The sequence below is a fragment of the Pithys albifrons genome, chromosome 6, assembly GCF_047495875.1.
Source record: "Pithys albifrons albifrons isolate INPA30051 chromosome 6, PitAlb_v1, whole genome shotgun sequence".
Lineage (NCBI taxonomy): Eukaryota > Metazoa > Chordata > Aves > Passeriformes > Thamnophilidae > Pithys > Pithys albifrons.
The window spans coordinates 4721777-4735667 of record NC_092463.1 but is presented as its reverse complement, the minus strand read 5'-3'; the positions used below and the strand labels follow the sequence as shown (position 1 = coordinate 4735667).

Below are 13891 nucleotides of genomic sequence, written 5' to 3'. Positions count from 1 at the left end.
AATGATCCTCCCTACCTATTTTCCAACCTCCCCTCCTTGGCTCCCATGAGATTCTGCCCTCAGAACCCCCTGATAACCTTGGGAGCAGAGGGAGAAGGGCAGGTCTTTCCCTTATGCCCCAAACCTGCTGGCTTTGGCCCAAATCCTGCAGCAACTCCACCTTCAGAGTAGGAAGAAATTCCTGGCTGTGAGGGTGGGCAGGCCCTGGCACAGGTTGCCCAGAGAAGCTGTGGCTGCCCCATCCCTGGAAGTGTCCCAGGCCAGGTTGGACAGGGCTTGGAGCAACTTGGGATAGTGGAAGGTGTCCCTGCCCATGGCAAGGGGGTGGAATAAGGTGGTCTTTAAGGTTTCTTCCAACCCAAAGTATTCTGTGACTCCATGATTTTATGGACTACAGAATATGACTCACTTTGGCCAACATTCCCAGGTGTTTTTGTGCTAAAGCTGCATTTTTTCCAGCAGTGCCCCATCCAGCAGGAGCAGGAGGGGAGGATGCTCTGGGCCAGTCCCTGTTCCCAGGCAGGAAAGTTACTTCTCCCATGCACGGTGGGAGATGTTTTAGCCCTTCTGCTGCTCCAAGGATTGAATTTCCTCTAAAACCTGAAGATCCAGGTAAAGAGCTGCTTGTAGAAATCCCTCCATGTCAAACAATGTTCAAGATCAGCTGAAGGTAAAAGCAAAGCTTTCCCAGGGTTTGTCACTGGCTCCTTGACCTGTTTTCCCCTTTTCTGTCAGCAGCAGCCTCCTCTCCTCCCTGAGGGGGAATGGCTGGGCCCTTGTCAATGTTTAACCCAGCTGGGAAGGATGTGTGGAGCTGGCAGGGAGTTACCAGAGTTCCTCAGTCACTCACAAAGATCCCTCCATGTTCAGGGAGGACGGAGCACCAGGGGGGTTTCCTTCTCCTTTCAAAGCCCCCACTCTGCACAATGGGCTTGAGCTCCTCCAAGGCCCATCCCAAGGTGACCAAGGTGGCACCGATGCGCTCCGGGGAGGACCTGCCTGCCCTCACCACCCTGTGCCAGCTCCCCAGAGTGCCAGGACAGCCCAGCCTGCACCCCCTGGACATGGAGAAGTGGGGAAAGCCCATCTTCCACCTGGAGCTTCCACCTCTCCGGGAGACCTGGTATGGGAGAGGCTCTGCAGGTAAGGAGGTCACTGCTGGAGTATCTCACGCTGTGGGTTCACCACTGCAGCGTGGGGTGGGTGTAGGTGTGTGTACAGCCTGTCCTGCATCTGCTTCTGGCCATTTCAAGGACACTTTAGCTTTGGGAAAACTCATTTCTGCCCTGTTCATGGCCTGTTTTGGAGAGTGTCTCACTCACCAGAGCCCAAGCTCCTTACTCCCACTGGTTGTGTCCTGAATCATAGAATCATAGAATCAGTTGGGTTGGAAAAGACCTCTGAGATCATCAAGTCCAACCCTTGGTCCAACTCCAGTCCCTTTACCAGATCATGGCACTCAGTGCCACGGCCAAGCTCACCTTGAAAACATTCAGGGATGGGGAATCCACCCCCTCTCTGGGCAGCCCATTCCAATGCCTGAGAACTCTCTCTGCAAAGAAGTTTTTTCTGATCTTCAATTTCCCCTGACAGAGCTTGAGCCCATCGTGCCCCCTTGTCCTAGTGCTGAGTGCCTGGGAGAAGAGACCAACCCCCACCTGGCCAGAACTTCCCTTCAGGCAGTTCTAGACAGTGCTGAGGTCACCTCTGAGCCTCCTCTTCTCCAGACTAAACACCCTCATGAGGAACAGCCCAACTCCCCAGCACTGCCCTGGCACAGGATGGCACCCACCTGTGTCCAAGCAGGCCCTGGTCCAGCCACCCCATAACTCCCATCACACACTTGCCCTGTTCACCTGCTGCTGCTGGACACATCATTATCATCAGCCTAATTAGAATTAGGTTCTGGATGATGTGCTCAGCAGGGGAAAGGCATTGAAAGACCTGACAGTCCCATCCTGCACGGGGCTGATTCCCAAGCCAGGAGCACAGGAGGGCACACAGTGGGGCTGTTCTGTTTTCCCCACAGCCTTTTAACTCCACCTGTACCCCAAAAACCCTTCCTGCAGGTGAGAGGGGAGGTTTGCACCCACTTGGAAGTGGATATGCAGCTCTGCAGGATGAGCTGGAGGTGACAAACACTTCCCACAGATACTTCAGGTGGGAGAAACCTCCATGAAAACTAACAGAGTTTGAGGAAGGGCAATGCAGAGGGAGCAGGATCTGCAGCCCTGGCATCTTCCTCCTCGCTTTTCCATTCCCAAAAAATCAATTTCTGACGTACTTTGAGCAGCCTTAAGCACTGCTGCTTCACCAGAGGCTGGATATTTCCTTCAGGATCATTCATCAAGAGGCATCAGGAAACTATGAAGGCAAATAAATCTGTGGTATGAGAGCAGTGACATTCCCAGAACTGAGGTCCTGGGGAGAATACAGATCAGGCCTGGCTGTACAACAATGGGTTTCAGGTACCTCATGGCAGCAAGAGCAAAATATTCCTGTTCTGGAAAATTACCATCACTGGGCATTTAACAAGTGCTTGTTAAAAAATGTGTATTTTACAAAAACACCATCCCCACCCCTGCCAAAAAAAAAAAAGGCGCGATTTTCCAATACTTTTCATTTTCAGAGATAAGAAGTGTGTGCTCAGGAGGACTTGAGTGATGTCTTAGCTCAAAATAAGCAAAGAGAATTCCAAGAGGAGAGGATTTATTTGGTTTATGAGGGTTCAGCTTGGCTTGTGTTAAATCCAGATTCCCCAAGAAGGGAGAATCTGCTGCTCCCAAAGTGCAAGGGTGAAAAACAGGAGTCAGGAGGATGCCTTGAGCAGGGCTTGGTGCTGGTCCCTGCCCCTGGACTGTGCAGATCTGGGGACAACAAGCCCTTGGCCCCAAGTTCTGTATCTGTAGAGGATAAGGACAAATCTCCTACAAGACACATGCATGGATAGGAGGGGAGGGAATAATTAAAACCCCCCAACACAAACCATGAAACTTGTAAAGGAGAAATGACTTTCCCAAAGAAAGAATGAGAACAAGCTTCTCCCGAGTCCCAATCCCTTCCTTGTGCAATATCCCACTTTCTCAGCACCATGAGCTGACTCCTTACATTTTTATCCCCCACTGGGAATTCCCTCTGCATTCCTTAGCCCTGCAGACAGAGGCACAGACTCTACAAGCCCCTTCTGCTCTGACCAGCTGCTATTTCAGTGAGTGTTCCCCAGCAGTTGAATCTGTGGCCAGGGGAGCCTCCTGCATTGGGAATTTTCACTTCAGGCTCCCATTCCTGCATGTTTGGAGCAGCTGCAGCTTCACTCTGTGGTTAATCATTGCCAGGACTCTGCAGAGCCCAGCAAACATTTATCTGATGGAGTCACTAAATCCTCCCATATCCCAACACCCTCAGAGTAAGAAATCCTTCCTTGTGAGGGTGGGCAGGCCCTGGCACAGGTTGCCCAGAGAAGCTGTGGCTGTCCCATCCCTGGAAGTGTCCAAGGCCAGGTTGGACAGGGCTTGGAGCAACCTGGGATAGTGGGAGGTGCCCTTGACCACATCAGAGCGTTGAAAGAAGACGATTTTTTAAGGTATCTTCCAACCCAACCATTTCCATGATTCTCTGATCACCTTCTCTCTCTTCTCCAAGAGCCCAGCCTGGTGTTTTTCCATGAGACTCAGGGAAATGCCCCAAAAACTGACCTCCAAAGCATTATTTTTCTTGCTAAATATAACTATTAGCCTTGGCATCAACTACACTGTCATTCCTGCAGTTAATCCCCAACTCTCCTCCCCTGTGGCCATGTCAGGGCTCCCACCATGTGGAAGCAGGTGCTGCTCAGCAACACCTCACTCTGCTCCACCTACAAAATGGAATTCAAACACATCAAAACAGGTTCTTTTTGGAGAACAGGTAAGATAAAACAGATAAACTGTTTTGGAAAATAAATACTTGCTGCTCAATCAAGTATTTATTTGTGCAAGAAAAGAACAGAAGAGGCCGTGGTGTCCACCTGGGAGCACCGGGGCAGAACAGACCCAAGCCCGGGTCGTGGCCAGGCCTCAGTGAAAGCTCTGCTTTAATAACTAACTGGTATCACTGGTGTGGAACACGTTATTCTGGGCTGGTTTCCAGGGTCTGTGATCAGACCATTTGTCTGACCACAGCCCTCCAACTCCTACATCCACTGCCTGCTGCTGCCAGCTCTGCCACGGGCAGTAAATCATCAGAGGTGTTTCTCAGTCCCACCAAAAAATAGCAATAATGAATCTCAGGGGTTAAACAGCAAGAAAAACCCCCGAATTGCTGCCTGTGCCCAACTTTAGGAGGGCAGGCAGTGAGGAAGCAGCAGAGCTCAGGGGTTCCTTGGCCAGCTCATGGTCACAGGCCATGGGAGAAGCAGAGAACCCTTGGACACACAGCAGACTCAGGGGCTGGGAGAGTCCCCAGGAGACACAAGGATGGTTATGGTCACATGCAGGATGCATGAGAGGTTGGGGAGGGAAATTGGAAAGGCAAATATTTGCTAGAAATCACAGGCACTGGGACATCCACTTTGTCTCTGCAGCTGATGGAACACTCCATGTGCTCCTGCACTGCACAGAGAGACTTTAGTGGGACATGCCAACCAAAAACCAGGGCAGAAAGCAGTTGCTGAGGATATTTAAGCAGCTGATGATCACCCAGAAGTAACTTCATTTCTTTAATCTTGAAGGGCTCCTCTCTTTCAACACTGTGCCTGAGAAGGAGGGAACGAGCATCATCAAACAGCACCCGCCCCAAAGACCTCAAGTAAGGCGAGTTTGAGAAGCTCCTCAGGAGCTGCTCTGATTGACCCATTGATTTGGGCTTTCTGGGGATGTGGACATGTGTCACAGCACCACAGTGGGGGAAACAAACACCCAGGGCAATGCAAGCAGGAAGTCCTGCTCATCATCCCTAGATGAGCTTTATGTGCTATGGAGACACCCAACAAGGACTCGTGTCCCAGTGTGGGACATGAGGCCACCTCTGCTGTGATGCCCCACTTCCATTTGGGGTGTCTGGGTACCAGCAGCCAAATCCTGGTGCTCCCAGGGGGCAAATGGGGCCAACATACAGCCCTTTGCAGAAGGGATCCAACTTGCATTACGTGGGGCTGGTTTTGGCTCTTCAGCCCAAATATCCCATAAAGGTCTGGCACCAGCTTAGGGGCTGAGACAGATGAAGCAGAGAGAGAGGTGAAGCACACAGGATGCTGAAGGAGCAATTACTTTAGGTTTCAAGAGTTACTATTCATGCTCTGTACCTACGCCCCTCAATTTCCCCATCCTGCACTTCCCAAATCCATCCCTCCCCAACCCATGACTCTACCTGACCTGCAGTCAGGATTTTCCTCCACACAAGGGGTACCACTACATAACTAAAGCTCAGAAACATCTTTCTGTCTTTATTTCTCCCCTTGTACTCAGCACTGGTGAGGCAGCTTGAGTCCTGTGTTCAGTCATGGACAGGGACACCTTCCACCAGCCCAGGTTGCTCCAAGCCCTGTCCAACCTGGTCTTGGACACTTTCAGGGATGGGGCAGCCACAGCTTCTCTGGGCAACCTGTGCCAGGGCCTCCCCACCCTCACAGGGAAGAATTTCTTCTTAAAATCTAATTTGAACCTGCTTGGAGCAACCTGGCCTAGTGGAAGGTGTCCCTCTACATGCCAGAGATGTTGGAACTAGGTGGTGTTTAGGGTCCCTTCCAACCCCAAGTACTTAAGAATTCCATGGTTCTATGAACAGGAAACCTGCTGGAGCAAAGGGGCTTTGCCTGAGACTTCCTTTGTGTGAATAAAGTCTTTTTGATAAAGTAAAAACAGAAGAGCCACCAGGCAGGGGCAGTTGAACCCCCTACACTCAAGGCTGACACTGGTGGCTTCAGAGGGCAGAGGTGGCCACCAGCTGTTCAATAACTTATCCTTGGATTGGTGGGAGGATGTGACAGCAGCACCTGAAGTGAGCCCAGCTATACCCTGAGAACTGTCATGTGGAGGGAATCACAGCCCCCTTTAGGAGTCTCTTCCCAGCATGGAATGTTTAGGCACTGGGCTTGTTTCCATCATAGAATCATAGAATTGATTGGGTTGGAAAAGACCTCCGAGATCATCAAGTCCAACCTTTGGTCCAACTCCAGTCCCTTTACCAGATCATGGCACTCAGTGCCATGGCCAATCTCACCTTAAAAACCTCCAGGGATGGGGAATCCACCCCCTCTCTGGGCAGCCCATTCCAATGCCTGAGCACTCTCTCTGCAAAGAATTTCTTTCTGATCTCCAACTTCAATTTCCCCTGGCAGAGTTTGAGCCTGTGCCCCCTTGTCCTATTGCTGAGTGCCTGGGAGAAGAGACCATCATGGCTGTACTTCTGTGTTATTAAAACACTGTTAATGTTCATTGCAGGACAAAGACACTGTTAGTCCCCCCCGTGCTGGTGCCATGGCCAGGGAGTGTGCACAGCACCAGCAAAAGCCCTTCTCCCTGTGGGAATACTTTAACAGGCAGCAGAGCAGGATGGTGTGGCCTTTTCAAGGACTTTCAGAGGATTTCACTCAGAGGTATTTCCAGAGAAAACGCCTGTGAGGTTCACAACGACTAAAGAAAAGAGTCAATTTTCCAGCTGGGGACACAACGTTATCCAAAAACCTGGAGCTTGGCTTCCCCACCAGCAGCAGGGACGTGAGCAGAGGGATGTGGGAGGTTGGTTGCCTCCATCCACCCCGTGCTGAGGATGCTCGGTGGCATCCAGGAGGGATGCCCAGCCCGGGCTGCAGTTTGTGGTGTCACATGCTGCCATCTAGTGCCGTTTGTGAAGTTTCCTGCTCAGTTTTGTGGGGGTTTCGATGCCAAGAGATGTTGGAACTTGGGATGACGGGGAGTTCCCCCTTTAGAAGACATTGCTGGCTTTTATTTCCTCCTGAGTTTTTAGCAGGAATTTAGAGGATGCTTCAAAATTACAGCTGAGGATTTGGCAGCAGTTCAGCGCAGACACTCAGAGATGTGTCACCGTTCATTGAACACTTGTTGGTAATCAAGGAGTTAATGATGCCCCAAATAAAGTGTAAGTCAGGTCAAAGTCCTTGATTATGCTGCCCTTAATTTTTATGGAACTGAGCTTCTCTCCTAGAAGGGGACACTAACAAGAGTGGGATCAGCATCCCTGGGAGTGTTCAAAAAATGTTGTGGCACTTGTGGACGTGGTTTAGTGATGGACCTGGCAGTGCTGGGTTAATGATTGGACTTGATGATCTTAGAGGGCTTTTCTAACCTTAATGATTCTATTAATACCAAGACATGAAATGACCATGTAACACCTTGTGGTTTGGCAGGATTTAATGAAGCATCTTAGCTCCTCAAGATAAAAATCCATGTTTAGAGCAGCCTGTAGAACAAGTCTCTGCCCACCTTCATCCCCCACCAGGAAAGGCATTTTGTACCATGCTCAGTTCTGCAGAGAAAGGTCTTACTTAGGCCAACATAAAAAAGACTGGTTGGACAGAGGGAATGATGCTCTGGCTCTCATGTGAGTGGGATCTGCCCTTGGATTACCTGATAGGAGACTTCAGATTAGATTATGGCACCTCTCCATGCTCCAGCTGTGCCATGAATAATCTGAGCTGCAGCTTTTCTTCACTCTGGTCTTGGGTGGAGCCTTCAGGGATGTTGAGGCTCAAAGAGAATCACCTGCAGGGTTGCAATTAATGTCAAAATGGGGTTTTGCTGCTTAGACTGGAATGCAAGAGGTTTTCCCAGTTGTCCACTCCTGAAGGACCAAAGGAGATGTTCATCTCCCTGAGATGCCAAACTCCTTCCTGAATCCCCAGCAGCCGGGTCAGAATTGGACCTGGAAAAGTGTCAGGGTAGATTCATATCAGATTTCATGATTATGTGGAATGAACAATGCTAAATATTATAAATATTGGACTTGCAGAGGCTTGAACCTGCCATCCCTCTACAAGCAGTTACTCCTGCAAAGCCCTGGAGTCGGCAAGAAGTGGCTGCAAGCCCCAAACCAAAGGTAAGCACAGGAGTTTGTGCCCATGACAGGCCTTTTGTGGCTGCAGGATCCTTCCCCTCACAGCTCAGGCACTCCAAAGGGCAGAACTTGGTGTTTACACTGTTTGCTCCTGTCTCTGGTTGAAAAACTGATGAGTGGGTGAAAGGTCCAAAATAAGGGGAATATTTCTGAATCTCCAGCATGACAGTTCCCTGGATGAGGTGGACCTGCTGAGCCAGGATATTAAATATTTCTGGGGCTGTAAGTGTGAGGACCACGTTTTTTAATGGCTGAGTAACCTGAACAGCCACCACTTGCAGTTGGTGGGGAGAAGAGAGAGACCTTCTTGCTCTCTACTGCTCCTTGACAGGAGGGTGGAGCCAGGTGGGGATCGGGCTCTGCTCCCAGGTGAGTGACAGGATGAGAGGAAATGGCCTCAAGCTGTGCCAAGGGAGGTTTAGATTGGATATCAGGAACAATTTCCTCACAGAAAGGATTGTTTAGCACCGGCACAGCTGCCCAGGGCAGTGCTGGAGTCACCATCCCTGAAGGGATTTAAGTCGGGTGTGAATGTGGCACGTGGGGACATGTGTTAGTGGTGGGGGAATGGTTGGACTTAATTATCTTACACACCTTTTCCAACCTTAACACTTCCATAAATCAGTGATTTTAAGGCTGCAAGTGCTGTGTACTGTAAACACCCCCTGCAGCCCCAAACATGCACAAGTGGTTCTTCCCTTTGGATCCTGAGATTATCTTGGAGAACCAACTCAATGTGGTAACACCTCAGGGGGCAGAAGCACTTTTTAATTTTTTTAATGACGTCCTTTCCCTCATGCCCCAGAGCCTTGAGATAAACTGCAAGTGCAGTGGAAGTCTGGGATAATTTTCTGCAAGTTGGCTACGCAGGGAGATCCTTTACCTGGAAATGCCCAAGAGATGTGTGAGCTGGTGGCTCTTCCTTCCTCTCTCGGAAGGTGCAGCTGTTTTGATTTACACCTTGCAATACCTCACAGGTGCAGGAGAAGAGGGGGCACAGCCTGAATCCCCTCCCAGGCAGGAGGCAGCACCTGCACAAGCTCCAGATGCTGGACCTGACCCGCCAAAGACGAGAGGTAATGGCAAGGTGGATTTGGGAAGGGAATGGGGCTGCCTCTCCCAGGGACCAGGGGACAGAAAGCCTCTTGCTGAGAAGATGATGTGAAGCTTTCCCAGTGTCTTGGGCAGAGGAGAGGTGGAAAGTATCTCCAGGGCCCCTGTGATCGGAGTCATTACCTCTGATTTTTCCAACACCTCGCCCTCATCTGGCCTTGACTCCTGGAGAAACCAAAAATGCCTGTCCTGGTCATGTTGTGTCACGTGCCCAGTTTGGCAAATACCATTTGCTCAGGTGAGACAGTCAAGTGGGCAGGTATTGCCAGGGCAAACCCCCCAGTGCTGCCACAACGTGTTCATTGCTCTGCTGCTTGTGCTGACAACTTGTTTGCAAACTCAGGCAGAGCTGAGGAGGAATCTCCACAGGGAGGCGAAAATCAATAAACAAAAAATCAAGGAATTCAGCCCAAAGGACGTCCCTGACACTCTCCAGAGACACAACAGAGCTGAGAGCCGAGACCTCGTCCCTGCTGAGCACAATCAGCGTTTTTGTGAAGACCATGGTGAGTAGAATAATTTTTCCAAGGAGATGTAAAACTCACCAGTCTCTTAAATGTCAGCAAAGAAGTTTCCCTGTGGAAGATGCTTCCACTGCTCCATCTCCTGCAGTAACAACATGTGGGTTCAAAGGGCTGTGGGGGAGAGGGCTGGGAGATGTGTTTGTGAGACACTGGGATGGCTCAGAGAGGTTGCAGAGCTCTGGGCTGCTTCTCTGGCAGCATCCAAACAGACCCAAGTGGATGTGGATCAAGAGTCATGGACAAGGCATAGAGGAATAAAACCCAAATCCTCAAGGCCAGGCCCTGCAGGAGCAGGTTCCCACAGACAGGAGAGTTTTAGCTTGTCCCACCTGTCTCCTGCACAACAAACTGAGTGTGAGAACAGAGAGTGTCCTGAGGTCTGACATCTGTAAAAAGTCAGGGCATCCACCAGGAATCATGGAATCATAGAATGGATTGGGCTGGAAAAGACCTCTGAGATCATCAAGTCCAACCCATGGGCCAACTCCAGTCCCTTTACCAGATCATGGCACTCAGTGCCACGGCCAATCTCAGCTGAAAAACCTCCAGGGATGGGGAATCCACCCCCTCTCTGGGCAGCCCATTCCAATGCCTGAGCACTCTCTCTGCAAAGAATTTTTTTCTGCTCTCCAACTTCAATTTCCCCTGGCAGAGCTTGAGCCCATAGTGCCCCCTTGTCCTATTGCTGAGTGCCTGGGAGAAGAGACCAACCCCCACCTGGCCAGAACTTCCCTTCAGGGGGTTCTAGACAGTGCTGAGGTCACCTCTGAGCATCCCAGGATGCTGGATGGATGAACATCCACTGAAAAAAAAATAGGAAACAGCTGGAAAACAACCCTTACACCAGGTTTGACCCCCTGCCCTCTTCCCCAGCGTGGGACACCTCCTGCCCCAGCCTGGGGTGTGCACAGATGGACATGGTCTGTGACATTGTCACAGTGGTCCCTCTGGCAGGGTAGGAAGTCGCTGATTGACTTTCCCTTGAGACATGAGTGATTCTGGGGAGCTGCAGCCAAGCCCCAGCCCTACCCTGCCCCAGTGCCATTCCTGGGGTACCACAGGGCTGGCAGCCAAGGGCAGTGGTGGGTACACAACAGTGTGGTGCCCTGGCAAAATATATGAGGGCACGTGGTGCAAACAGTGAGCTCAAATCTCCATCTGGGGTCAAGCAGGGTGGCCTTCAGAAGAGCTGGTCTCCTGCACCAGGTTGGGTACAGTTCAGGGTTTTCTGCTCTGGAGAAAGGAATTTTGATGCCCCCTGGCAGGAAAAGGGAAGCCTGGATGATTTGAGCTCAATGGTTATTCTCAGGGACTTGGTGAGATGGCATTCTGGGAGAACAGTCAGCTTTGCCTCTACTACTTGGTGTGCCTGAAGGACTGAGGGGCAGCCTAAAACTTCCTCCCCATCTCTGCTCTCTGTGACCAGTGTCAGGACCAGAGGGAGCTGCATGAGGTTTAGAGGGTTAAGTTGGATATCAGGGAAAGGTTCTTCCACAGAGGGTGGTGGGCACTGATCAGGCTCCCCAGGGATATGGTCGTGGCCCCAAGGCTGCCAGAGCTCCAGGAGTGTTTGGAGAACACTCTCAGGAATATGATGGGATTGTTGGGGTGTCTGTGCAGGGCAGGAGTTGGAGTCCATGCTCATGGGTCCCTTCCAGCTCAGGCTATTCTATGACTCCATGATATTTTGGGATGTCTTCTCTATCAGAGCACCCTTGGGCACACTGGGGAGCTCAAACCAGGCTCAGCAGGAGAAAGAAGTGGAGAATGAGCTGCTTGAGCAACAGCAGCCAGAGAGCTGTTCCAAACTTTACCCCCTCTTGGTCCACCATGAGCTGCATCCACACGCCCAGTGAAGCCTCTGGACTCCCACCATGCTCAGATGACCTCGGGGTCAATGCTACAGGCACTCAGATTGCTCCCTATTTAGATTTTTTCTATAGAAACTGCTTCCCACTGTCCCTTAGGAAGGGGAGAGAGGAGTGAATCTCATCCCCCACTTCAGGCATCCCAAAGGCACGAGGCTTGTTCTGCTTTGCTTGCATGTGACAACCTTTGGCACTGGCTGGGAATGTATCACCGAGGGCAAAAGTGCTTCAATCAGTGCAAAACTTGTCTGAAGGTGAACTTGCACCAGGAGAAAGGGGAACAGACTTGGCTTCTTGTTCCCTCGTGTTTCCTCACCTCAGCTCTCTTCTCCTTGGAGATAAGGGTTGGACTTGATGATCTCAGAGGTCATTTCCAGCCCAATTGATTCTATGATTCTCTGATTCTAAAGCCATATTGCCTCTTACCAGACTCTATAATCTCCCCAAATATATTCCTGAGTGGATTCCACTTCACTCTGCCCAGCCCTGAGCGTGGGGTCTGGTCTTGCAGAGACCTCTCAGGACGTTCTTTACTTGCCTCCAGCTGCCCACAGCCATTTCCAGGTGACTGAGTGTTGGGATTCACATCACACATTTTCAGGCCAGCAAACCAAAGACAAATTTACAATTTTACAAATTTATAAATTTAAGATAAGAATGGAATTTGTCTGGAGACCTTGAGCTGGTGCAGGAGCAAGATATGAAGCTGCAGAAACTCCATGGAGTAACATGAATAGAGCTCTTTTATAAAATTAAAATAAGTTGCATTAAGACTGTTTCGATCTAGCAATTTCTAGGAAATATGTTGTACTTAATAATTAGCTCTAGCTGTGTGATGTTGGAGAGTTTGCATGGGGTGTGTGGGTTTTAAGATTGTGTGTAACTGTGGGAAAAAGTAGCTCAGAATACAGTCCCTCCTGAAACTTGAATATTCTTGCACAAGGATAGTTTAAATATGGTTAATGTAAACATGGTTGAACCTTTTCCCCTTTTCCCTTCTCTGCTCCTCTTCCCTTCTCTGCACAACTCCTGTAACTCATGACAAGAGGACTGAGAAATAAAATACCAACAAAGAGTAAAACCTCCTAAAACTAGATGCAGTCAAGGGATTTATTTAATGATAGGGGTTGAAGCCCCTGAAAAGGCCCTAAAAGGCTCAGTTGAGAACTGTGTCTGTGGAGATCAGGCGTTGTGACAACTGAGAATGCAGCTCTGCAAACACAGGATATCTGCTTGTTTTCTCTCCCCAAGGAAACCTGTGGGATGGAGGACTCTCCAGGCAGCAGGATGGAGCTGAGCTGTCTCCAGACAGGAGAGGGAAGGTGGACCTGTGGTTCTGCAGGGAGCCACGGACGAGGGATCTGTTCTGGGACACCTCCAGCACAGGGTCTGAGGAGTGGGAAAAGGAAGAGAAGATCCACCACAAACCTGCCCTTGTGAGAACCAAGACAGAGAGAGTTTCTCTCTTTGATGACTTCTTTGACAGGGACTTCTAGTGGCACCTCTTGGGCTGAGAGGGATGTGGTGAAGAAAGAAGCCCCAGCTCTGGTGGGGCTGGAACCCCTCTAGATGGATGGACTGAGGGTGGAGACACAGTGTTGGCTGGAAGTGGCATTTCTGGGAGCACAGAGCAGTGGAAAGGCCAGTTGGAAACCAGGAGGTCACCAGTGGGGAGCAAATAATGACCATCTGGGTTGTGTGGCTGAGTCAGAGTATCTGGGGGGAAATGCCTTGGACAGGGCAACAATGACATGGGATGGAGAGAAGAGGAGGAGGATGGTAAGAAAAAAACCAAGAAGAAGCTGGAAAAAAATCTGGGTTAACCCTAAATATTAAATCCCAACTGAAATGAAATGTTTCACTTGCCTTTGGGCTACTCAATCTTTCTGTTTAAGTCAGTTTTAACCTTTCCTAAACCACAAAAATCAGAAAACAAGCTCAAATGTTTTAATTAGGAAGTTGTTAAAATAAATATTTTGGCATTTCTAAAGTTCCTTTTTTTGTTTTTTTTTTTGTTTGTTTGTAGGTTTGTTCTTTTGCTTTGTTTTCATTTTTTAGTTTTTTTTTGGGGAGTGGGGTTTGGTTTTTGGGGGTGGCTTTGTTTACTTTTTTGTTTTGTTTTTTGTTTGTTTGTTTTTAATTTCCTCTCCTCTTTTTTCCTGGACACAGAAATACATGTACTTTCTTCAGTTTTATAATATTCTGGAAAATTTATAGTCTGGCTTTGGTTCATTTCTTCTCTCTGTGTGAATGGTGGAAACTGAGGAACCTCCTGTAGACACATCCTGGGGCCCCCACCAGGAGTTTGAACAAACTGCCCTGTTGCCATCTGAT

General features: G+C 49.7%; 1 protein-coding gene across 1 annotated transcript; it reads left to right on the top strand.

Annotated features, from left to right (window-relative positions):
- The first annotated feature begins 820 nt into the window (after positions 1–820).
- CCDC198 (coiled-coil domain containing 198) lies at positions 821–13547 on the top strand. Its single transcript, XM_071559352.1, has 6 exons — positions 821–1143; positions 4709–4785; positions 7948–8034; positions 9030–9128; positions 9509–9671; positions 12809–13547. The coding sequence occupies exons 1-6, from the start codon at positions 927–929 to the stop codon at positions 13051–13053; spliced, it is 888 nt and encodes a 295-aa protein (XP_071415453.1). The 5' UTR covers positions 821–926; the 3' UTR covers positions 13054–13547.
- Positions 13548–13891: the final 344 nt, after the last annotated feature.

What these genes read in the sequence shown, in the direction of transcription:
- CCDC198 (XM_071559352.1), top strand. Translation starts at nt 927, where the DNA reads ATGGGCTTGAGCTCCTCCAAGGCCCATCCCAAGGTGACCAAGGTGGCA. An exon ending in GTATGGGAGAGGCTCTGCAG is followed by an intron (nt 1,144 to 4,708) that starts GTAAGGAGGTCA and finishes TTAATCTTGAAG; the next exon opens with GGCTCCTCTCTTTCAACACT. An exon ending in GCGTTTTTGTGAAGACCATG is followed by an intron (nt 9,672 to 12,808) that starts GTGAGTAGAATA and finishes TCTCTCCCCAAG; the next exon opens with GAAACCTGTGGGATGGAGGA.